At 47.7% G+C, this 25,935-nt stretch overlaps 1 protein-coding gene across 1 annotated transcript; it reads right to left on the minus strand.

Annotated features, from left to right (window-relative positions):
* Nucleotides 1–7,370: 7,370 nt before the first annotated feature.
* LOC137341929 (protein GUCD1-like) lies at nucleotides 7,371–25,311 on the minus strand. The gene is made up of 6 exons (XM_068005435.1): nucleotides 24,950–25,311; nucleotides 22,019–22,103; nucleotides 18,917–19,082; nucleotides 11,226–11,317; nucleotides 9,259–9,500; nucleotides 7,371–7,957 (listed from the first exon to the last, which is right to left on the minus strand). The coding sequence occupies exons 1-6, from the start codon at nucleotides 25,278–25,280 to the stop codon at nucleotides 7,866–7,868; spliced, it is 1,008 nt and encodes a 335-aa protein (XP_067861536.1). The 5' UTR covers nucleotides 25,281–25,311; the 3' UTR covers nucleotides 7,371–7,865.
* Between the last annotated feature and the right edge of the window lie 624 nt (nucleotides 25,312–25,935).

Here is a 25,935-nt window from a genome sequence, read left to right on the forward strand (position 1 = left end):
ATTTCCCCATTGTCAATGACAATATCCCCACTTTCAGTTTTTAAGGGGCCAACACTGCTCCTGACCACCCTCTTTTTTTCCTAATGCAACTATAAAAGTTCTTCGTATTGGTTTTGGTATCCCTTGTAAGTTTCTTTTCATACACTTTTTGTAGCTCTTACTATCTGTTTTGTGACCCTTTGTTGATCTTTGTATCTTTCCCATTCGCCAGGATCTGTGCCATTTTTTGCCTTTTTGTATGTCCTTTCCTTATGTCTTATACTGTCCCTTACCTCTAGTTGTCGATGGCTTTTTTTTTGGCAAGTAGAGTCTTGCCCCTCAGGGGTATAAACCGATTCTGTATCACGTTAAATATTTCTTTAAACATTTCCCACTGATCAGTCGTTTTACCCATTAACAGATTTTCCCAGTTTACTGTGGACAGTCTCTGTCTCATCCCATTGAAGTCGGCCTTACCCAAGTCTAGAATCTTAGCAGCTGATTCACTTTTTTCCCTTTCAAACACTACATTGAACTCGATCATGTTATGATCGCTATTGGATAGATGTTCACGCACAGTTAAGCCGTTAACTAAATCTGGTTCATTACTCATTACTAAATCTAGTATGGCTTGCCCCCTTGTTGCCTCTAGGACATACTGCTGTAGAAAACTATCCTGGACACACTCAAGAAATTCACTACCTTTCTGACAGTTGCTAGTCTGCTTTCCCCAATCTGTGAAGGCTAAAGTCCCTCAATAAGACCACTATGCCTTTGTTACACTCTTGTCTAATCTCTGCATTTATACAATCTAGCACTTCAGAGCTGCTGCCAGGGGTTCTATACACAACTCCCACTATAGTCTTAGATCCTTTCCTATTTCTTAATTCAACCCATAAGGTCTCTGTTGGCTGCTTACCTCTCGTTATATCCTCCTTTATCATTGAATTGATTTAATCTCTAATCACCTCCCCCTCTTCCATTTTCCCTATCTCTCCTGTAGACCTTATAACCTGGTATATTTAGTTCCCAATCCTGACCATCCTGCAGCCAAGTCTCAGTGATAGCTATCATGTCATACACTCCAATTTGAATTTGAACCTGTAGTTCATTTAATTTATTCCTATACTCAGTGCATTTGTATATAGAACTTAGTTGGGCCACATGCCCTAGCCTGACCTTCAGCTTTGATGCTGGGTTAATCGCCTTATACCTTCTAGTTTTCACTTTATCTGTAGTGTCTAAAGTACACTTTCTTTCTGCTGCTTTATGCTTTTCCCTTTCACTTGTTCTTGAACAACTGTTTGTACTATTTGTAATGTAAATTTCCCCTGGGTCTTCCCCTCTCTTGCTGCTCTCAACTGTACTCCCTTCTGACTCCCCTCTCAGGTTCCCATCCCCCTGCCACTCTAGTTTAAACCTTCCCCAACAGCACTAGCAAACACCCCCCCGAGGACATTGGTCCCGGTCCTGCTCGGGTGTAACCAGTCTTGCTTGTACAGGTCCCACCTTCCCCAGAACTGGTCCCAATGTCCTAGGAATCTAAATCCCTCCCTCCTAACCATCCCTGCAGCCATGCATTCATCCGGTCTATTCTCCTGTTCCTATACTCATAGCACGTGGCACTGGTAGTAATCCTGAGATCACTATCTTTGAGGTCCTGCTTTTTAATTTATCTCATAACTCCTTGAATTCACCTTGCAGGATCTCACCCCAATTCACCTTGCAGGACCTCATCCCATTGCAATAATGTTCTTGACCTCCCATATTGACATAACTTCTATCTCTTTGTGGGACAAATATCTTATATCCTTCTGTATTAGAGACGTAAATTCAGAGTAGTTCATTGTGAACCTTTCTACCTTTCTAGTCCCATTCACCCATCACCCCTGTGCTTAGAATCATGGAATGATACAGCTCAGAAAGAGGCCATTCGGCCCATCGTGCCTGTGCTGGCTTTTTCAAAGAGCTATCCAATTAGTCCCACTCCCCTGCTCTTCCCCGTAGCTCAGTAAATTTGTGACCTTCAATTAATTATCCAATTCCCTTTTGAAAGTTATTATTGAATCTGCACCTACCACCCTTTCAGGCAGTGCATTCCAGATCATCACAATTCGCTGCATAAATTATTTTCCTCATGTTGCCTTCTTTTGCCAATTACTTTAAATCTGTGTTCTCTGGTTACTGACCCTTCTGCCACTGGAAACAGTTTCTCCTTATTTACTCTATCAAAACTGTTCATGATTTTGAACATCTCTATCAAATCTCCCCGTAATCTTCTCTGCTCTAAGGAGAACAATCCCAGCTTCTCCAGTCTCTCCACAAAGCTGAAGTCTTTCATCCTTGATGTGGAGATGCCAGTGATGGACTGGCGGTTGACAATTGTAAACAATTTTACAACACCAAGTTATAGTCCAGCAATTGTATTTTAAATTCACAAGCTTTCGGAGGCTTCCTCCTTCCTCAGGTGAACGTTGTTGGAAATGAAATCCTCGAAATGAAATCGCATTTATAAATCACAGAACAATGCTTGGTGATTACAGACAGTTTTTTCAACTGCCCGTTGCCAAGGCAATCAGTGTGCAGACAGACAGGTGTTACCTGCAAGGTCTCTGAATATACAAATGTTTTTTTTTGGTGATTTGTATATTCGGAGACCTTGGGCTCGATTTTACCAGGCCTGCGGGTTTCCGGCGGGTTGGGTTTCGGGAGCGTGGTCAACACGCTCGGTGAAATTAGTGGGTTGCCCGCGCGATCGTAGCAGGCAACACACTAATAGGAATCAATTACCTGCTCCTCCAGGGTCCACGCTGCTGGTCTGCGCGTCGGGCGGGCTGCGCATGCGCAGTACAATCTGTCAGCTGGAGGCTCTCTAGTTAAAGGTGCAGTCCTCCACTGACAGATGCTGCAACCAATGGAACAAATTTCAGCATGGAGCAGCCCAGGGGGAAGGCTGCTCCCAGTTTAATGATGCCTCACCCCAGGTATCATCAGATGGGGTGAGGAGGAGGGGGAGGACAGAGATCTTCCACCCGGCGGGCGGGAGGAAGCGGCCAGCCTCTGCCACCAAGGCCTGGCTCGAGGTGGCAGAGGGGGTCACCTGCGCAACCAACATATCGCCCACCTGCATACAGTGCAGGAGGCGCTGCAATGACCTCAGTAGGTCAGCCACAGTGAGAACATGAAGTCTTTCCCCTACACTCCATCTGCCACAACACTGCCCCAACCCCACATCTCCTTCGGCACTGCCAACACTACTCTGTCACATCACCCCTCATACCCACTCAAACCCCATCCTTATCTTACCTCCACCTACTCACCTCGCCAGTACTCATCCTGCCACTAACACGCGACCCAATCCTCATACAATCTCATGGCTCTATCCCATACTCACCCTCTCGTGCATCTCCCTCACGGCCAGCCTCACTCAACCTGCCACCACCTGTGCTGCAGCCACAGGGCATGCATCACATATGTGCAGTAGGCAGCGTAAGGCAAATGTTTCGTGAGCATGAAGGGGGTGTACAAGGGTGTCAGAGGGTTTGCCATGGGTGGTACCTATATTGAATTTCAGAGCAACAAACAGCACACATTATATTGGCACCACCACTGCCATGTCTCCGCAAATACTGTCTGTTGTGTCCAATAATGCCTGCTCCTGGGTATCACTGAGGACCCACCACTGATGCCACCCATCGTGTTACTGCAGAGTAGGTGCAGGTGTATTTGCAGGGCTCTTCCGCGCAGACCACTGAGACATCGGCGGTGTAGCCGGCTGCACCTTGGAAGGATGCGGAGGAGAAGTTGTGGAGGGCAGTGGTGACTTTGGCAGCGACGGGTAAGCACTTGTTGCTGGGGCCAGGCAGGAGCAGCTCGGCATGAAAGAGCCTGCAGATCTCCACAACTACATGTCGAGCGAATCTGCGTCTCCGTGTGCGCTGCTGCTCGGAGAGGTCCGGGGAGCTTCGCCTCGGTCTGTGGACCATGTGGCAAGGGTAGTGCCCTCTGCGATGCGTCTCTCTCTGCGGTAGCCCTCCCTCCTGCTGTGCAGGTGGGCGTGCAACAACCCCGTGTTGGGGGGCTCCACGTCTCTGCGGTGGACTGCGAGGCTGCTGGGGCTGGTCATGCTGTTCGTCCTCCGAGGGTGTCCACGCACCACCCATCTGGCCGTTGTTGGTCTGAGGGGTTGTGCAGGGTAGGTGGGTGGTTCCTCGGACTGGGGCTGCAGTTTCGTGTCGGTCTGTCCTCTGGCTTGGTGGGGGGTGGTGGGGGGCAGGGGTTGCCCTATGTGACGCGGTGGCCTCCTGCGTGTGTGAGGGCTCTCCCCTGTGGGGTGCACCTTGGCACCTGCCACAGGCTGCTGGCTGCAACACGCCTGGTTGGAGAGAGACTGTTTCCCCCAGTGTGGGAAACACGCTGCGATGCAGGTAAAATCCCACACTTCCTCTTTTGACAGCTGATTCAGCTCATTAACTGACCTCAACAAGCAAGGTAAGTACTCTCAAGTGGAACCCCGCTGGCTTTAATTGCCTGCGGGATTCCCACCAGCGGGGGCCACGCACGCAGCCCCGCACGTCATCGGGGAACCCGGAAGTGGTCGGGATCGCGGCGCGATCCGGTCACGTGACCTCATATCGGGATTTTCGGGGCCCCCCCGCTGGAAACCCGACCCTAAAATCGAGCCCCTTGCAGGTAACACCTGTCTGTCTACACACTGATTGCCTTGGCAACGGGCAGTTGAAAAAACTGTCTGTAATCACCAAGCGTTGTTCTGTGATTTATAAATGCGATTTCATTTCGAGGATTTCATTTCCAACAACGTTCACCTGAGGAAGGAGGAAGCCTCCGAAAGCTTGTGAATTTAAAATAAAATTGCTGGACTATAACTTGGTGTTGTAAAATTGTTTACAATCTTTCATCCTTGGCATCATTCTAGTAAATCTCTTCTGCACACTCTCTAAGGCCTTGACATCCTTCCTAAAGTGTGGTGCCCAGAATTGGACACAATACTCCAGCTGAGGCCTAACCAGTGTTTTATAAAGGTTTAGTATAACTTCCTTGCTTTTGTACTCTATGCCTCAATTAATAAAGCCCAGGATCCCAAATGCTTTTGTTTTTAACAGTCTTCTCAACTTGTCCTGCCACCTTCAAACACTTGTGTACATACACCCCCAGGTTTCTTTGTTCCTGTTCGCTGATCTACATTGGCTTCTGGCCACCCACTGAGATCTATGCGCTCCTCCAATTCTGGCCTCTTGTGCATTGCTGATTTTCCTTTGTTTCACCATTGGTGGCCGTGCTCCAGATGTCTAGGCCCTAACCTCTGGAATTCCCTTCCTAAACCTCTCTGCCTTTCTCTCCTCCTTTAAATGGCTCCTTAAAACCTACCTCTTTGACCAAGCTTTTGGTCACTTGTCCTAATATCTCCTTATATGGCTGAGTCAAATTTTGTTTGATAATCGCTCCTATGAACCGCCTTGAGACATTTTACTATGTTAAAGGTGCTATTTAAATGCAAGTTGTTGCATACTCCAGGAACATGGAGACCCTCTGAATATCCATGTACACTCTAGGAACACGGAGACCCTCTGAATACCCCTGTGCATTCTGGGAACACGGAGACCCTCTGTATACCCCTGTACACTCCAGTAACTTCACTGAGCTATATTAAAATTAAATATTTGCCCAAGAAATGATTGTTAATGAATCCAGCCTGGAATATATCTGCAGTTATCAAATCGCTTTTTAATTAGACCCTATGACATTCAAATAAACCTCATTATAAACACACTGATTAAAATACCACGAACATAATGGACAAACGAGGCCTGGGGTCACGGCCCTAAAACTCTGATAGAAAGTCTTAAGCAGATCCCACAGCCTAATCACCGAGGCCCCGATATTCGTCTCAAGCACCTAGCAAGTGAACACTCGAGAGGTCCAGTTAGGGTTTTAGAAACAGAGGACCTGCCAATAGGGTCACTGCCTTTGGCCAGTCCAAATTAGACAAGATTTTGGGTGGGGGGGAGGAATCAGGGCTGGGGGTTCATGATTAACTGGGGAGCAGGGCTGGCGGGGGGGGTTTCATGGTGAACTGGGGATCAGGGCTGGGGGGGTTCATGGTGAACCGGGGATCAGGGCTGGGGGGTTCATGGTGAACCGGGGATCAGGGCTGGGGGGTTCATGGTGAACCGGGGATCAGGGCTGGGGGGTTCATGGTGAACCGGGGATCAGGGCTGGGGGGTTCATGGTGAACCGGGGATCAGGGGGGTTCATGGTGAACCGGGGATCAGGGCTGGGGGGTTCATGATTAACTGGGGATCAGGTTGGGGGTGGGGTTCATGGTGAACCGGGGATTAGGTCTGGGGGGTGGGGGGGCGGTTTCATGGTGAACCGGGGATCAGGGCGGGGGGGGTCATGGTGAACCGGGGATCAGGGCGGGGGGTTCTGATGTTTTGTGTGTGATAAGCTTGCATCTCATGAGGCACAGAAATGAAAAAATGACTGATTTATAAGTTGTAAACAATTTTACAACACCAAGTTATAGTCCAGCAATTTTATTTTAAATTCACAAGCTTTCGGAGATTTTCTCCTTCCTCAGGCAAATGTTTGCCTGAGGAAGGAGAAAACATTTGCCTGAGGAAGGAGAAAATCTCCGAAAGCTTGTGAATTTAAAATAAAATTGCTGGACTATAACTTGGTGTTGTAAAATTGTTTACAATTGTCAACCCCAGTCCATCACCGGCATCTCCACATCATGATTTATAAGTAGTTTGTTTGGATATATTTTCCTCTCTAAAGTTAAAGGAAATTCTTTGCTAAATGATCATTATTTCTTAAAAAAAAAACAACTTCTAGACACTGAGGAGAATGTATCCCGTAGCACTTTATGCCTCGAATCCTATTGGAAAGCTGGGCAGATGACGATCGCAGTCCTGGCCAAGGTGGGATCTGACGGACTGATTCTTCCCTCCTCACCCCCAACAGCCGGAGTCAGCGTGTGCCCCTGGGCTGCAGACTGCTCCACAGTTAGTGTGCTCGATGCCCTGGATCGACAGGCAGGGACTGCAGTGGGTGGCTAACCTATTGAACAGTGACCCGCCAAGGCACGCAGGCACTTGAAGCTGCCCCTTGTGTACGGGAGGCAGACCCTGAGCTCCCTGGATATCCGTGGCTGCAGTTGGTTGTTGAGTCTCGATGCTCAGCGGAAGTGAGGCCAGAGGAGACTGACCTCCGATTAAAGGTCACTCAGCAAAACCGACCCTGAAACAAGCCGGCAACCAACAAAATACTACATTCTGTACTTTGCTATATTAAAATAGAGAACTTGTGCCTGCCAATTCCCCGCCCCCCCCCCCCCCCCCCCACTAAAAAAAACAGTAATCATCGTGTAGCAGCATCTTAAGGTGTGAAACCAAAGCCTTTACTGGAGTTAAAGCTTTCTGTAGTTCTATAATACGGTCCAAAACATTGAAATAGTCAGGTTTGTCTCTGGCATTTAAAACCGGTTTAACTCAGTGTTCTGTAAACAGCAAGAAGTGAGAGGTCAAAGGAAACCAGGGTGGGGGGAGTGAAGGGGTGGGATGTGCGATTCCTGTACTGGATCGAGTTACATTTCTTCATGACATGATTTTGCAGCGAGATTCATTGGCATGTTTCGAGTGGCACTCCAGTCTCGAGCAGGGTAAAAGGGGAGGAATCACACGAAGGACCTGACCAATCTGTGACCATCATTAAGGGCAATCAGGCCTTGAGCGCTGAGCAGCGGCGAGAATCGGAGACGCTCTGTGCAAATCGAGGGATGTATCACAACACCACCACCTTCCTACATCCTTAGGTAGTACGTGTTGGAACTGGAGGGAGAGTTCTGCCGTGTGACGCTGCAATCAGCTGTCCTTGTAAACAAACAGGATGTCTTCGTCTGTTCCGTAGCTCATACGGGCTTCGTTGAAGTTACTTACAGTAGTGCAGCAGACTCCTGTGGAGCAGGAACAGGGCAAGTGTCAACGAGCGCTCGACTCAAAAACTGCTTGCTTTTTGCTATTTCAAATTTTCTCCGAGGCTCTGAGTCCTGCTGGGATAAGGGCCCACTGACATCGGCAGCCCCCCTCCACCTTCGCAGAGTCAGAATCCACCCAAGAATCAGCTAACTATTCTACCACAGTGGGTGTCACAGCCAAGCCAGATTGCGTCCTCAGCCAACGTGATGCATGCAGGCGGACACACAAGGATACTTGGCCCCTACCCTAGCTTGGGTACGGAGGTCAATTGCAGTCCAAGCCCAATTAGCAGCCCCCAAAATGGAGGGGTATGTAGAAACGACAACAAGACAAGGAGTGGAGAACTCTGAGGGGAACTTAGGAATTTACTTAACAGGTTAAAGGAGGCATTAGAGATGGAAGTCGAGCCCAGGCGAGGAGTATCACTGAAGGTGGGAAACACAACACTGAAAACATTCTTCCAGTATCACAACAGTTAAAGACTCAATGAGAGGAAGTTAGAACTGAAAGAAAAAGTAACAAAAGGAAGAGAAAGTAGTTGAAATATTAAATTAATATTCACCAGAAACATACACTAAAGAGGATAACTGTCTTGCTGACCAGTTTCTGTAATATACTTGGCAGCTCGTGTGGCTCAGTGAGTAGCACTCTCGCCTCTGAGTCGAAAGGTCATGGGTTCAAATCCCACTCCAGAGACTTGAGGCCGTAATCTAGGCTGATACTCCAGTGTAGTACTGAGGGAGTGCTGCACTGTCGGAAGTGCCGTCTTTTGGCTGAGATGTTGAACCAAGGCCCCATCTGCCACCTCAGGTGGACATGAAAGATCCCATGACAATATTCGAAGAAAAGCAGGGGAGTTGTCTCTCTGTGTCCAGGCCAATATTTGTCCCTCAACCAATATCACTAAAACAGATTATCTGGTCATTATCATTTTACTGTTTGTGGGATCTTGCTGAACACAAATTGGCTGCCACATTTCCTACATTACAAGTGACTACATTCACAAGTACTTCATTGGATGCAAAGCGCTTTGGGATGTCCTGCAAATTCTTTTCTTTCCTACTTGATAAGTTAAAAGGGTCAGAGAAGTGCTCTGAGCCAGATAGGATATTTCCCAAAGGATAATGGTGGAAGGGGTAAATTGGTGGGGCGTTGGAGGGAAATTGGTGAGGTTCCACAGGACTAGCAGCCGTGAGCAGAGTGACACACCAACAACTTCTGTCGCACCAGGGAAGCTCCTTCTCCCCTCCCCTCCGAACGATTGCTGAGCCCCACTTACGGTCAGCATAAGCTGGGTTATTGTAGAAGATGCAGCCCGAGTTCCTGTTGTAGCCGCACACCACAATAAAATGTCCCTGATAATCCGGCTTCCTGCAGAAACACTTCTGTCCAATGGGCAGGAGGCAACAGAACTTGACTGGGGCTGGGCAGAGGTCACAGACCAGCAGCACTGCATTCACCAAAACAATGACCACATGGCCCTGGGCTAGGTGCTCCTGCATCTCCTGAATGGTGACCGACCTGTTTCAGGGACAGATAGAGAGAATGATTAAACACCGAGACAGATTCCAATTAACCCAATCCCCACCCTGACTGCCTTGCTTTGCCCAGAGCGATGCAGCCAGTAGATGTACAAGGTCTGCCAATTGTATGGACCACCAGGTCCCTGGCCAACCACTTCTTATGAAGTTAGGATTCGAGTCATTGTTAACTCTGCTGGGTGAGACAGCCTTGGGACTAGTACAGCAGTTCTGTGGTACCAGGTTCGGACATGCCTCTACTTCAGTGAGGGTTCCCGATTTGCTCTGGTACCTTCTATGACCCACTGTTACCCCTCGCCTGGGCGATATCCTATCAAAATAAAACAATAGGCATCAAATTGAAATTTGGAGCTAAGTTTTTTGTGTCACTGGCTCACAAAAGCCAAGCAGTGGAAACAAAAACAGATGTTCTTAATATGAGCAGGAACAGCCCGTTAGAAACGATTAGTTTTCACTTTAAGATGGTGCTGCTCATAGTAAGTCAGAGGATGTGGAAAGTGTGACAGGAAGCAAGTATCTTATCAGAATCAGAAGTACACGATGTACACTAAACTTTTGGATATTACTAGGGATCAGTCTCCTGTGATAGTGGCCCACGGTAACTGTGACGTGATAATCGTTACAGAGGATGTGTTTTGTGGGTCTGAGTTTGTTTTGTACAGGTTCAGAAGATTTAAGTGGGTTGGAGAAATGAGGAGTTGAGAGTATTGGTAAGGAAAGGTTGAGTATGTTTGGGGTAGTTAGTAATTGGGGTACAGTAGGAAAGAGGGAGGGCAGTGAATAGTTGAGGGGTGGAGGAAATAACGGGGTAGTGTATGTTTAGGGGGATGGATTTTGTGTGTGGAACGGATTGGTTTAAATTATGAGCTGACGTGTAGAGAGAAAAGAATAGTGGAGACACAGAGCTTTGGAGAAAAGACCTCGGGGAAGGAAGAAAGTGAACAATGGGAGAGATCAGGACATAAAGACGGGCAACACGGCACATTACGGGGTTTAGAAAGAGAGATCTCTGAATTAAAGGCAACGGGCCTTGAAAAGGATCAGGTGCTTTCAAAAAGATAAAGGTGGTGGGGGGGGGGAATCCAAGAGGGGGAGGAGGAGGAGGCTGTGGAAATGTCCAGGAGGGAGGGAGGGACTCTGACCAGTACATCTAAGAGCCAGTCGCCAGGCCACAAAGTAACCGACAGCCAATCATATGCTGTAATCCCGAGGTCCTGGGCTGAGAGCGATACATTTTTGGTCTCTGTGGGAATCGAGGGATATGGGGATCGGGCGGGAAAGTGGAGTTGAGGTTGAAGATCAGCCACGATCTAAATGAATGGTGCAGCAGGCTCGAGGGGCCGCATGGCCTACTCCTGCTCCTAATTCTTAGATCCTGCCATTTATTAATAATGGGTTCATTCATTTCTTTCAGCCGTGTTAAGTTACGGTGAGAGGGGAAAAGGAAATAAGGAATTGGCATTTATCTGAGTAAATTGGTGTTTAATTTCTGAAACTTGATAGAGTAAAGCTGTCTCTCTTCTGTCCAAATACCCCCCTTAACTTCACCAACCGAAAGGAACTCCCCACATCCCACACCAGCCATCCTTGGAGCCTCTCTGAGTCAGAATGCCAATCCGTGCACCTGGTAAATGAACAGGCCTCGATTCTACCTCATTTATCATGGCATCACGTTAAAGTTACGCACAGCACACCAGCTCCCTACCTCTTTTCTACCTGAACGCCATTTGCTTCCGCACGAGCAAACAGCTGATTTACCCGGTCCTCTTCGGTGTCAAAATGCTTCCGATAGAATGACTGAGGAAAGGAAAAGACAGGAATCAGTTCAGTGAAGACACATCACTTCTCTATCAGAGAAATTATTCTCAATAGAGTCCCATGAGATAGCTGGCCAGATACTTCAAGTGACAACTAAACATGTGACACAGATAGTTATCTGTTAATAGTCTTGGGTATTGTGTGTACTTCCTATCCACAAATGTTACTTTTTATGTCAACAATTATAATGGAAACTTTGTACGTAAACAATTATAATGGGATTTTGTATGTATACATTCCATAATGGGAAAACCATATGTAAACATTGTACCTACATGGTTTGTCGATGAACCAAATTACTCAAAGTTTTTTATGAATAAAGTTTCTTTTGTCATGTCTCAGTAGGTGAAATTTCTGATGTCAAAATAATGTTTAACATAATAAAAAGTAACATGATTAAATTTATCCTTCAATTTGTTTATTTCTTAATGCCGTCCTTAAAGTTTTTACTTCAAGGCATTAGCCTGTCACAAAAGCCTGTGCTTCAACGGGATGTTTTTCTTCAGAATTGCTGGACAGAACTTACAGCAACATCTGTGCATTGGGCAGGTGCAGCTTGTTGCATTTCTCAGCAGGCAATCTATGTATCAACAGGAACCAACGTCTCCTCATCCGAGCAGAATTTTTACTTCTTCAAACAAGAGATTGAATTCTGAAAGCTTTATCTCAGCAACCGATAACATTTACTTGAACTTTATTAATGGCTGCTTGTTATAAACTTCTCACAGGCATGACTTGTGATCAGCAGCACATGTGATTGGCATTCCTTTTTTTCATTCATTCGTGGGATGTGTGCGTCGCTGGCAAGGCCAGCATTTATTGCCCATCCCTAATTGCTCTTGAGAAGGCGGTGGTGAGCCGCCTTCTTGAACCACTGCAGTCCGTGTGGTGACAGTTCTCCCACAGTGCTGTTATGTAGGGAGTTCCGGGATTTTGACCCAGCGATGATGAAGGAACGGCGATATATTTCCAAGTCGGGATGGTGTGTGACTTGGAGGGGAACGTGCAGGTGGTGTTGTTCCAATGTGCCTGCTGCTCTTGTCCTTCTAGGTGGTAGAGGTTGCGGCTTTGGGAGGTGCTGTCGAAGAAGCCTTGGCGAGTTGCTGCAGTGCATCCTGTGGATGGTACACACTGCCGCCACGGTGCGCCAGTAGTGAAGGGAGTGGATGTTTAGGGTGGTGGATGGGGTGCCAATCAAGCGGGCTGCTTCTATCCTGGATGGTATCGAGCTTCAAGTGTTGTTGCAGCTAAACTCATCCAGGCAAGCGGAGAGTATTCCATCACACTCCTGACTTGTGCTTTGTAAATGGTGGAAAGGCTTTGGGGAGTCAGGAGGTGAGTCACTTGCCACGGAATACCCAGCCTCTGACCACCTCTTGTATTTTTGTGGCTGGTCCAGTTAAGTTTCTGGTCAAGGGTGACCCCCAGGATGTTGATGGTGCGGGATTCAGCGATGGTAATGCTGTCGAATGTCAAGGGCAGGTGGTTAGACGCTCTCTTGTTGGAGATGGTCATTGCCTGGCACTTGTCTGCCACGAATGTTACTTGCCGTTTATCAGCCCAAGCCTGGATGTTGTCCAGGTCTTGCTGCATGCGGGCACAGACTGCATCATTATCTGAGGGGTTGCGAATGGAACTGAACACTTAAGTCTAACTTAAGCAGTTAGAAAAGGAAACAAAGATTGTGTATCGAAAATGGATTCCATTTTAGTCACCTTTTTATTGTTGTTGAAAATTCAGTCAAAAAACTCTTCTGAACGATGTTTGAGGGTTAAGGATTTTTTAAAATTATAAACTTAGAACATAAGATAAAAGAAATAGGAGCAGGCCAGATGGCCCCTCGAGCCTGCTCCGCCATTCAATCAGATCATGGCTGATCTCCGCCCTCAACTCCACTTTCCCGCCCGATCCCTGTATCCCGAGACTCCGAAAATCTATCGATCTCAGCCGTGAACATATTCAATGACTCAGCATCCTCAGCCCTCTGGGGTAGAGAATTCCAAAGATTCACAACCCTCTGAGTGAAGAAATTCCTCCTCATCTCAGTCTTAAATGGCCGACCCCTTATCCTGAGACCATGCCCCCTAGTTCTAGACTCTCCAGCCAGGGGAAACAACCTCTCAGTATCGACCCTGTCAAGCCCCCTCAGAATCTTTTTTGTTTCAATGAGATCACCTTTCATTCTTCTAAACTCCAGAGAGTATAGGCCCATTTTACCCAAACTCTCCTCATATGACAACCCTCTCATCCCAGGAATCAATCTGGTGAATCTTCGTTGCACAGCCTCTAAGGCAAGTATATCCTTCCTTAGATAAGGAGACCAAAACTGTCCAGAGGGGCAATTTTTTCACTCAAAGGGTGGTGAGTGTCTGGAACGAGCTGCCAGAGGCAGTAGTAGAGGCGGGTACAATTTTGTCTTTTAAAAAGCATTTGGACAGTTACATGGGTAAGATGGGTATAGGCCAAGTGCAGGCAATTGGGACTAGCTTAGTGGTATAAACTGGGCGACATGGACATGTTGGGCCGAAGGGCCTGTTTCCATGTTGTAAACTTCTATGATTCTATGATTCTAGATAAGGAGACCAAAACTGTACACAGTACTCCAGGTGTGGTCTCACCAAAGCCCTGTACAACTGTGGTAAAACTTCCCTACTCTTGTACTCCAACCCCCTTGAAATAAAGGCCAACATGCCATTTGCCTTCCTAATTGCTTGCTGTACCTGCCTGCTAACTTTTTGTGTTTCATGTAATGGACAGTAAGTCACAGGCTCGAGGTGTGTAAACTCCCCGATATGCACACTCAATGTGCTTGGCGCACAGAAGCAGAACATACACTCTTAAATGTGTTGAATGAGGGACGTAAAGACAGGAATTGCTGATGGGGAAAATGGGCAGGGGGGAACTTGAGGGCTGCAGACAGGTCAGGGAGGAGATAATGGGCAGCAATACGCTGGTGATTGGAGTTAGGTCCCATTGTCCGTATGCCCCTCTCCCAATAGAGCGCTACACCCTGCTCCCCTCCAATAACGGCAAAACCTAACGACCCCCAAGATTGCCAACTCTGCCTCCCTTCATGTTCAGATACCCCCTTCTCTCGATGTCAGAACCCTCTTCCTCAAACTTTCCCCCTCTTAAGAAAGGTGAGAGGGGGAAACCAGGGCATTAACATCTGTTGTCGAGAAATTATGAGTCAATAATTAAGGATAGAGTGACTGAACACCGTAGAAATTTTCAGCTGATCAGAGTCAGCATGGATTTGTATATGCCTGACTATCCTGAGTGAATTTTTTGAAGAGGTGACTAAAGTAGTGGCTAGTCTATGGATGTTGTTTATATGGACTTCCAGAAGGCATTTGATAAACTCCCTCATAAGAGACTGTTTGCTAATGTTGAAGCTCATGGAATTGAGGGCAAATTATTGACCTGGTTAGGAAATTTGATGAACAGCAGGAGACAGAGAGTAGGGATAATGGGCAGGTACTGCAATTGGCAGGATGTGACTAGTGATGTCCCACAGGGATCTGTGTTGGGGCCTCAACTATTCACTGTATTTATTCACGACATGGGATTAAAGGGACAGTGGCAGGGCAGGTACAAAATTGACAAGGTGTAGTGATGGACAGTTGTTTTTCAGACTGGAGGGAAGTATACAGTGGTGTTCCCCAGGGGTCAATATTAGAACCACTGCTCTTTTTGATATATATTAATGACCTGGACTTGGGTATAGAGGGTATAATTTCAAAGTCTGCAGATGACACTAAACTTGGAAAAGTAGTGAAGAGGATAGTAACAGATTTCAGGAGGACATAGATTGGTGAAATGGACAGACACGTAGCAGATGAAATTTAATGCAGAGAAGTGTGAAGTGATGCAATTTGTTAGGAAGAATGAGGACAGGCAATATAAACTAATGGTGCAATTTTAAAGGGGGTGCAGGAACAGAGAGACCTGGGGGTGTACGTGCACAAATTTTTGAAGGTGGCAGGGCAAGTTGAGAAGGCTGTTAAAAAAGCATATGGGATCCTGGGCTTTATTAATAGAGGCATAGAGTACAAAAGCAAGGAAGTTATGCTAAACCTTTATAAAACACTGGTTAGGCCTCAGCTGGAGTATTGTGTTCGATTCTGGGCATCGCACTTTAGGAAGGATGTCAAGGCCTTAGAGAGGGTGCAGAAGAGATTTACTAGAATGGTACCAGGGATGAGGGACTTCAGTTAAGTGGAGAGACTGGAGAAACTAGGGTTGTTCTCCTTAGAATAACGAAGGTTAAGAGGAGATTTGATAGAGGTGTTCAAAATCATGAACTGTTTTGATAGAGTAAATAAGGAGAAACTGTTTCCAGTGGCAGAAGGGTCAGTAACCAGAGGTCACAGATTTAAAGTGATCGGCAAAAGAACCAGAGGTGACATGAGGAAACATGTTTTTTACGCAGTGAGTTGTAATGATGTGGAATGCACTGCCTGCACGGATGGTGGAAGCAGATTCAATAATAACTTTCTAAAGGGAGTTGAAGGGAAAAAATTTGAAGGGCTATGGTGAAAGAGCAGGGCAGTGGGACTAGTTCTGTCAAAGAGCCGGCACAGGCACATTGGGCTGAATGGCCTCCCCCTGTGCTGTACCTACTATGATACTGTGATACCATGACTTAGATAACGGGATAGACAGCCACATATCCAAGTCTGCCGATGACACAAAGATAGGCAGCATTGTAAGCAGTGTAGATGGAAGCATAAAATTACAGAGAGATATTAATAGATTAAGTGAATGGGTAAAACTGTGGCAAATGGATTTCAATGTAGGCAAGTGTGAGGTCATCCACTTTGGACCGAGAAAGGATCGATCAGAGTACTTTCTAAATGGTGAAAAGCTCGAAACAGTGGAGATCCAGAGAGACTTAGGGGTCGATGTACATAGAGCATTAAAATGTCATGGACAGGTACAGAAAATAATCAAAAAGGCTAATGGAATGCTGGCCTTTATATCTAGAGGACTAGAGTACAAGGGGGTACAAGTTATGCTACAGTTATACAAAGCCCTGGTTAGACCACACCTGGAAAACTTTGTTCAGTTCTGGGCCCCACACCTGAGGAAGGATATGTTGGCCTTGTAGGGAATGTAGCGCAGATTTACTGGAATGATACCTGAGCTTCAAAGGTTAAATTATGAGGAGAGATTACACAAACTAGGGTTGTATTCCCTGGAGTTTAGACAATTAAGGGGTGATTTGATCGAAATAGGGGGAACTGATAGGGAAGATAGAGAGAAACTATATCCGCTGGTTGGGGAGTCTAGGACCAGGGGACATAGCCTAAAAATTAGAACCAGGACTTAACAGGAGTGAAGTTAGGAAACATTTCTACACACAGAGTGGCAGAAGTTTGGTAATCTATTCCACAAATGGCAGTTGATGCTAGCTCAATTGTTAACTTTAAATCTGAGATTGATAGATTTTTTGTTAGCCCCATATCCCTTAATACCTTTGGTTCAGGCGGGTATATGGAGTTAGGTCACAGATCAGCCATGATCTCATTGAATGGTGGGACACGCTCGAGGGGTTAAATGGCCTACTCCTGTTCTTATGTTCCCCTCAACTCCCAGATCTCACGACCCCTCTCAGTACTTACCAACGCATGGACCACATTCCCAGTGCTTCCTGATCCTACGATCATTCACCAACGCTCCCAGAACCCGAGACCTCGCTTCCCAGATCCCAGGAACCCCTTCTCCCAGAAATCCCAGTTCCCAGGACCTCCTATCCCAACACTCAGATCCTGGGGTGCTCAAAATACTTCGAGACCCTGAAATCCCATCCCAGCCCTCCCAGGAACACCCCTCATTGCTGATAGGTCAGTGTTCCTGATAATACTACTTGGAATAACACTCCCGCTATTCGAAAACCGCCAACTCACCATTAGCACCATCGCATGAGATCCCTCGACTGCCTTCTATTTAGATTCTCAAAGAGATTAAAGAAAGAGGCTTTAATGCTGTATGACAGTCTTTGCTGGCTGGTTTTAATATATCGTTGTGCGTTGTTTGGTTGTAACAATTGTGCTGTGAACAGTCTCTTTGAATGATTTTGCAAAGGAAAAACCCTCAGCTCCAACAGGATGAGATTAACATGGTTGCTGCTCCACAGCACTTTTACATCCCGTACCAGGTGCCAGGTGCATTAGGAGTTCTCCTGGTGCCCTGATCAATATTTATCCCTCAATCAACACCACTTAAACAATTTATCTGGTCATTAATTTCATTGCTGTCTGTGGGATCTTGCTGTGTGCAAGTTGGCTGACGCATTTCCTACATTAAAATAGTGACTGCACTTCTAAAGTACTTCACTGGCTGTAAAGCGCTTTGGGACATCCTGAGGTTGTGAAAGGCGATATATAAATGCACGTTCTTTTTAATCTGACCACTGACAATGACAAAGGCCTGACTAAGGGGTCAAAGTGCCAGTACAGAACTGGGATAATCAGCATCAGGAATCGAGACACTGAAGATCCTGATCAGACAGCGGGATTCTGGCTTTCAAACAACAGATGGACAAAGACTGAGACACAGGCAACAGTTAAAGACACGGATGATGATTAGTGTTATAATGTGATGTAAAGTGTTGGAGGTGATAAGGCACTATATAAATACAAGTCACTAATCCTCTCTAACAATTGACATCAGACATATAACTCCATCCTTAAACACCTGTCACCCAGGGGAAAGGCATCAGAGGAATCTCTCCCCCACCCCAGGATCATTTGAAGTACAGAAAAGTTTCTGGATTAGATAACAGTGAGGTAAAAATAATTCAGTCCTCTGCAGAGGTTGGAGCGTGGGCTGCCTCGAATCTATGCAATAGACTGTGGTAAAATGAAGTTGTGGAAGGACGGGGGAAGGATTCTAACAGTATGATCAAAAATGGGGACAGAAACGAGCACAGAATGACTGGAGCAATCTACATTGTAATATTCAGGACAGTCTCAATTTTATACATTGGGAAGAGGAACAAGGTGAGAGAGAGAGACGAGGCTCCATTCATTCACTCACTCCTCAGTGTAATGCGGGCTGCAACTGTTAGGATTTTGTTCAGTGACATGAGCATTCGTGTTGAATTAAGAAGCCCCCTGTAAATGCTGTAGATATTGCTGAAACAAACAGAACCAATGGAGCAAGCAATTTAGCCCTGGGGTGGGGAGAGATGTCCCTGCTCCCTAAACACCAAGTCCCGCCAGAAACTGAGTGGGTGAACGTGGGGTTAGGACAGGGCCAGACTGGGTCGCTGTGGTTGAATAACCTGCCTTCACGCGTAGGCTCGGGCATGAAGAACGGGCAGTTGGGTGAGGTGTCAGAGGGCTGCAGTATCAATGGAACCGTACTCCAGTAACAGTCAGCACATCCAGGGGTGGAAGGGATTACAATTGGAGAAAGAAGAGACTTTTGTTACAGCTTTAGATTAGTAATGGACTGTCAGAAGGAGGGGGCAGTAGGAAAGGGCGAAAATACCTCACAGTGGGAGGAGACCACTGGAAAGTAAGATGCTGCGGTTATACTCGGTGTGTGTGGGGAGAGTAATTGCGAGCTCACCTGATATCGATAACCCTTGTCCACCCCCAGGGTCTGTGTGCAGAACCTGTGCACAACACCAAACTGCTGCATCAGGTAAGCCAGGTCTATCGTCCAGACACTTTCATTGAGCTGCACACTCCAGCAGGCAGTCTGGAACTCTTTCTCACTCACAGGATGGAGGTACCTTTACAAGGGACAGGGGGAGACAGAAAGGATTACAGCTGGGAGTTACCAGACTGTACCGTTAATCAGACAGTGGGAGAAACCCGTAACGGCTACTAAGATTCTAAATTTAGGTAAAGTCGACTTCAGCGGGATGAGACAGAGACTGTCCACAATGAACTGGGCAAATCTGTTAATGGATAAAACGACAGAAGATCAGTGGGAGGTGTTCAAAAAAGAATTTAACGTGATACAGAATCAGTTTATACCCCTAAGGGGAAAGAGCTCCACTTGCCCAATAGAAGCAACCACGGATGACAAAAGAGGTAAGGGACAACATAAAACTAAAAGAAAAAGCAAACAAAAATGCAAAAAAAAGCACAAATCCTGGCAACTGGGAGAGAAAAAAGAACTGCAAAGGTTGACAAAACAGCTACAAAAAGGGAGTATGAAAAGAAACTTGCAAAGGCTATCAAAATCAACACAAAAAATGTCTACAATTATATTAGGAAAAAGAGGCTGGTCAAGAGCAATGTGGGCCCCTTAAAAACTGATAATGGTGATACTGTAAATGAAAATAAGGAAATGGACATGTTAAATAATTACTTTGCGTCAGTATTTACAGTAGAGGAAGAGGATAACATGCCAGACACCCCAAGGAAACTAATTTTGAATCAGGGATGGGGCATCACCATAATTAACGTAAGCACCTTAACAGGACCGAAGAAAATAATTGCAATAAAAAGTGACAAATCCCCAGGACCAGATGGTTTCCATCCAAGGGTTTTAAAGGAAGTAGGTGAGAACATTGTAGAAGTCCTAACTATAACCTTCCAAAGTTCTCTCAATTCAGGAACCGTTCCTTTAGATTGGAAAATTGCACATGTCACTCTGCTATTTAAGAAAGGTGAGAGAGGGAAACCAGGGGATTATAGACCAGTTAGCCTAACATCTGTTGGGAAATTACCAGCGTCTATAATTAAGGACAGAATGACTGAACAACTGAAAATTTCCCAGGTGTTCAGAGAGAGCCAGCGTGGATTTGTAAAGGGAAGGTCATGTCTGACGAAGCTGACTGAATTTTTTGAAGCGGTGACTAAAGTAGTGGACAGGGGAATGTTTATGGATGTTGTTTATATGGACTTCTAGAAGGCATTCGATAAACTCCCTCATAAAAGACTGTTAACTAAAGTTGAAGCTCATGGAATTGAGGGCAAATTATTGACTTGGTTAGGAAATTGGCTGAGTGACTGGAGACAGAGAGTAGGGATAATGGGCAGGTACTCAAATGGGCAGGATGTGATTAGGGGAGTCCCACAGGGATCTGTGTTGGGGCCTCAACTATTCACTAAATTTATTAACTTAGATGACGAGATAGAGAGCCACATATCCAAGTTTGTCGATGACACAAAGATAGGCAGCATCCTAAGCAGTGTAGATGGAAGCATTAAATTACAGAGAGATATTAATAGATTAAGTGAATGGGCCAAACTGTGGCAAATGGATTTCAATGCAGACAAGTGTGAGGTCATCCACTTTGGACCGAGAAAGGATCAGAGTACTTTCTAAATGGTGAAAAGCTCGAAACAGTGGAGGTTCAGAGAGACTTAGGGGTCCATGTACATAGATCATTAAAATGTCATGGACAGGTTCAGAAAATAATCAATAAGGCTAATGGATTGCTTGCCTTTCTATCTAGAGGACTAGAGTACAAGGGGGTAGAAGTTGTGCTACAGCTATACAAAATCCCGGTTAGAGCACACCTGGAAAACTGTGTTCAGTTCTGGGCACCGCACCTTAGGAAGGCCTTGGAGGGAGTGCAGCGTAGATTTACTGATAGCTGAGATCCAAGCATTAAATTACGAGGAGAGATTACACAAACTAGGGTTGTTCTCTCTGGAGTTTAGACAATTAAGGGGTGATTTGATCGAAGTTTTCAAGATATTAAGGGGAACTGATAGGGTAGAGAGAGAGAAACTATTTCCGCTGGTTGGGGAGTCTAGGACTAGGGGACATGGCCTAAAAATTAGAACCAGGACTTTCAGGAGTGAAGTTAGGAAACACTTCTACACACAAAGGACGGTAGAAGTTTGGAATTCTCTTCCGCAAACGGCAGCTGATGCCAGCTCAATAGTTAACTTTAAATCTGAGATTGATAGATTTTTGTTAACCAAAGGTTTAAGGGATATGGGGCTGAGGAATTAGGTCACATATCAACCATGATCTCATTGAATAGCAGAACAGGCTCGAGGGGCTAAATGACCTTCTCCTGTTCCTATGTTCCCAGACACCCAGCCTGATTTTTTTTCCTGTGTTATATTCATGAAAAGCTCTGGTTAAATATGTCAGGTGCCTATCAACTGTGGTGGGGTGGTGGGGGAAAGAAGATCACAGCTCAGCCTCATCTCGTTCTTACCCCCTGCATCGTTCAGCAGCGATCCCTCGATAACAATCAGGAATTAAAATCTCAGCCGATTGCTCCTGTCCCCAGCCCAGGGGATTTGAGGCCGATGGCAGAGCCTGAAATGGTCCCCGGAGCGAGATCGACTAGCTCAGAGCAGGCCGAGGGCTGGACGTGGGCCCTTCTGCTCTGTGTGGCTCAGCCACACACACAGCAATCTGCAGAGTTTGGTGAGCACTGCGTTGGGTTAAGGATCTTACCTTTCAAGGTACACTTCCTGTCGCTGCTCTGTTTACAAAAATGTCCTACTTCACAGTTCTCTGTATTAAACTGCATCTGCCGCCTGTCTGCCCGCTCTGCCAGCCAGTTCACCCATTCTGCCAGTCTGTCTATGCCTCCTGCATTCTTCATCCATTAGCCGAGGGTTATAAAGGACGTAAGCCGGTGAAAACATTTGAGAAACAGATTCTCGAGAAACAATGTCGTGCATTAGGGTTTGAGCGGGGATGGGAGAAATGGTCAGGGTGTAAATGGGCGATGTCCCTGAGGGTACTTACTGCAGCACCATTCTGGAGCAGGCGAGTCCACAATCCCAGTGAAACGACTGCTGAATCACAGGAACGTTCAGCTGAACCAGGTCATCTGGGAGGGGAGATAAGAGGAAAAGAAGACAGAACATGTTCATCATCTGGATTTTAACAAGTTTGTGCAGCAACACCAAGGCTGAATGTTCACAGCACAGAACTAATAACTGCCTTTACCATTCTCCATGTGGAGAGTTACACACAGCTCCCTCTCACACCAAACCATGAACTATTAGAATAAATGTAGGTGACAGCCATGGCTCAGTGGGTAGCACTCTCGCCTCTCGATCAGAAGGTTGTGGGTTGAAGTCCAATGTTCTCCACCCGGTATATCCTTCCTAAGGTGAGCACCCAAAACTCACCACAATGTTCCAGCTGAGGTCTGCCCAGCTCGGTATAACTGCATTAGCACTTCTTTGCTTTTATATTCTACGCCTCTTGTGATGAAACCCAGCATCCCATAAGCCTTTTGAACACTTTATATACACATGCGAACCCCTAAAAACCCTTTGTTGATCCAGCCCCCCAATACTTCCCCATTGAGACCATAGTCCCATCATCAAGCCCCCCAGTACAACAACAACTTGCATTTATATAGCGCCTTTAATGTAGTAAAACGTCCCAAGGTGCTTCACAGGAGCGTTACCAGACAAAAATTGACACCGAGCCACATAGGGAGATATTAGATCAAAAGCAAAATATTGCAGATGCTGGAAATCTGAAATAAAACCAGAAAATGCTAGAGAAGCTCAGCAAGTGAGGCAGCATCTGTGGAGAAAGAAACAGAGTTAACGTTTCAGGTCAAAGACCTTTCATCAGAACTGGAATCCAGCATTTTCTGTTTTTATAAGGAGACAGTAGGACAGGTGAGTAAAAGCTTGGTCAAAGAGGTAGGTTTTAAGGAGAGTCTTAAAGGAGGAGAGAGGTAGGGTGGTTTAGGGAGGGAATTCCAGAGCTTAGGGCCGAGGCAGCTGAAGACATGGCCACTAATGGTGGAGCAAAGGAAATTAGGGATGCGCAAGAGGCCAGAATTAGAGGAGCGCAGAGATCTCGGAGGTTTGTAGGGCTGGAGGAGGTTACAGAGACAGGGAGGGGCGAGGCCGAGGAGGGATTTTTAAAATCGAGGCGTTCCCGAATGGGGAGCCAATGGAACCGAATGGTCAGCAAGCACAGGGGTGTTGGGTGAATGGGACTTGGTGCGAGTTAGAATATGGACAGTAGAGTTTTGGATGAGCTCAGGTTTATGGAGGGTGGAAGATGGGGGACCAGCCAGGAGAGCGTTGCAGTAGTCGAGTCTACAGGTAACAAAGGCATGGATGAGGGTTTTAGCAGCAGATGAGTTGAGGCAGAGGCGGAGACCGCCAATGTTACGGAGGTGGAAGTCGACGGTCTTGGTGATGGAGAGGATATGGGGTTAGAAGCTCACCTCAGGGTCCAATAGGATGCCACGGTTGCGAATGGTCTGGTTCAGCCTCAGACAGTGGCCAGGGAGAGGGATGGAGTCAGTGGCTGGGGAACGGAGTTTGGTGGGGACCAAAGACAGTGGCTTCGGTCTTCCCAATATTTAGTTGGAGGAAATTTTTGCTCATCCAGTACTGGATGTCGGACAAGCAGTGTGACAAATCAGACAGTGGAGGGGTTGAGGAAGGAGGTTGTGAGGTAGAGCTGGGTGTCGTCAGCGTACATGTGGAACCTGACGTTGTGCAGATACGTCGAGAAGGATGAGGAGGGAGAGTTTCCACATTCATAGTCACATAGGATGTCATTTGTGACTTCCCATTTAGATCATACTTCTGTCTCACATGCAAAGTGATAACCTGACACTTTGTTACATTACACTGCATCGGCCATTGCTCTGCTCACTTGCTTTATCTATCTATATGCTTCTACTATTTCCTGCTATCCTTTACAATTCACTGTGCTTCCTGGTTCCGTATCTCCTGCAACCTAAATCCTCTCTGCTTAATTCCCAAATCTGGATCATTTGGTAAGGGGTGAAAGACTGGAGCCCAGCATCAATCCCCAGGGGACACCATTTGTCACTGCTCATCAAACCAAGAAGGTTTAGACCGTCACCGCGCCCCTCCCCTGACCCCCAATACTGAGGAGGCTCCACCGGTGAGAGACTAACTGGATTATTTATAAATAACCCAGCTCAGGGTCTGGGGGTCGGTGCTGATCTCGGGGTCTCTGGGCTGGGGGTCGGTGCTGATCTCGGGGGTCTCTGGGCTGGGGGTCGGTGCTGATCTCGGGGTCTCTGGGCTGGGGGTCGGTGCTGATCTCGGGGTCTCTGGGCTGGGGGTCGGTGCTGATCTCGGGGTCTCTGGGCTGGGGGTCGGTGCTGATCTTGGGGGTCTCTGGGCTGGGGGTCGGTGCTGATCTCGGGGTCTCTGGGCTGGGGGTCGGTGCTGATCTCGGGGTCTCTGGGCTGGGGGTCGGTGCTGATCTCGGGGGTCTCTGGGCTGGGGGTCGGTGCTGATCTCGGGGTCTCTGGGCTGGGGGTCGGTGCTGATCTCGGGGTCTCTGGGCTGGGGGTCGGTGCTGATCTCGGGGTCTCTGGGCTGGGGGTCGGTGCTGATCTTGGGGGTCTCTGGGCTGGGGGTCGGTGCTGATCTCGGGGGTCTCTGGGCTGGGGGTCGGTGCTGATCTCGGGGTCTCTGGGCTGGGGGTCGGTGCTGATCTCGGGGGTCTCTGGGCTGGGGGTCGGTGCTGATCTCGGGGGTCTCTGGGCTGGGGGTCGGTGCTGATCGCCGCCCACCGCCCCGGTTGGAAGGCGTTTGAGAGGTGATGGCCCCCGCGGTTGAATATCCCGTCAGAGTCTCGGGTGAGGCAACGCCCAGAGTCTGAGCCCAGGCCCGGGACGAGGACGGGGGCACTCGGGCCCTGCGCGGTTTACACATTTACCCCTCAGGATGTCCGGATCACTGGGTTTCATGGTCGCGGCCGCTGCTTCTCCCCGGGCCGGGGGGACCGTTGTCGCGGTTACACACTCCCTGACAACCCGGCGCTGGCGAAAGTCCGAGGTCTGGGCCCGTAAACCGCGAGCTTTGTTTATTTCTTTACCGGCCACCTCTCCCCGTCTGGCACCGAAAGGTCGGCGGGCGCTGGGGTAAAATACCGTCCAGCCGCCATTGCAGGGGGCAAAAAGAAACACTTCCGGAGCGGCGTTGGCAGGAACAGCGCGGAACGAATGTGGCGCTTCTTTGCCGGGGGAAGGGGTTTGTGTCGGACTCATTGGGAGAGGCGAAGGGGAGCTTCCGGTTAATGGTCGGTGCCAGGTACCCTGGGAAGCTGGAAGACCTTTCCTCGCACTGCCTCCCGGGAAGCTGGAAGACCTTTCCTCGCACTGCCTCCTGGGAAGCTGGAAGACCTTTCCTCGCACTGCCTCCTGGGAAGCTGGAAGACCTTTCCTCGCACTGACTCCTGGGACGGCGGAGGACCTTTTAAGACCCAAAGCGCGCGGTGAGTTTCGGGCCTGGAGACGGAGTCGAGTGTCGCCGCATCATGTCGATCGGAGTCCCCATTAAAGTGCTTCATGAGGCCGAGGGCCACGTCGTGACCTGCGAGACCAACACGGGCGAGGTTTATCGGGGCAAGTTAATCGAGGCCGAGGACAACATGAACTGTCAGGTGAGGCCGCGCGTGTCCCGGGGCCGGGGGAGCGTTCGGACAATGCCCGGGGCCCCGGCCTGACGTTAAACCGAGGCCCCGGCCTGACGTTAAACCGAGGCCCCGGCCTGACGTTAAACCGAGGCCCCGGCCTGACGTTAAACCGAGGCCCCGTCTGCCCTCTGGATGTAAAGAATCCCGTGACACTATTGGGAGAAGAGCAGGGAGTTCCCCCGGTGTCCGGGCCAATATTCATCCCTCAACCGACATCATTACCACCG

Source organism: Heptranchias perlo, chromosome 25 (genome assembly GCF_035084215.1).
Source record: "Heptranchias perlo isolate sHepPer1 chromosome 25, sHepPer1.hap1, whole genome shotgun sequence".
Lineage (NCBI taxonomy): Eukaryota > Metazoa > Chordata > Chondrichthyes > Hexanchiformes > Hexanchidae > Heptranchias > Heptranchias perlo.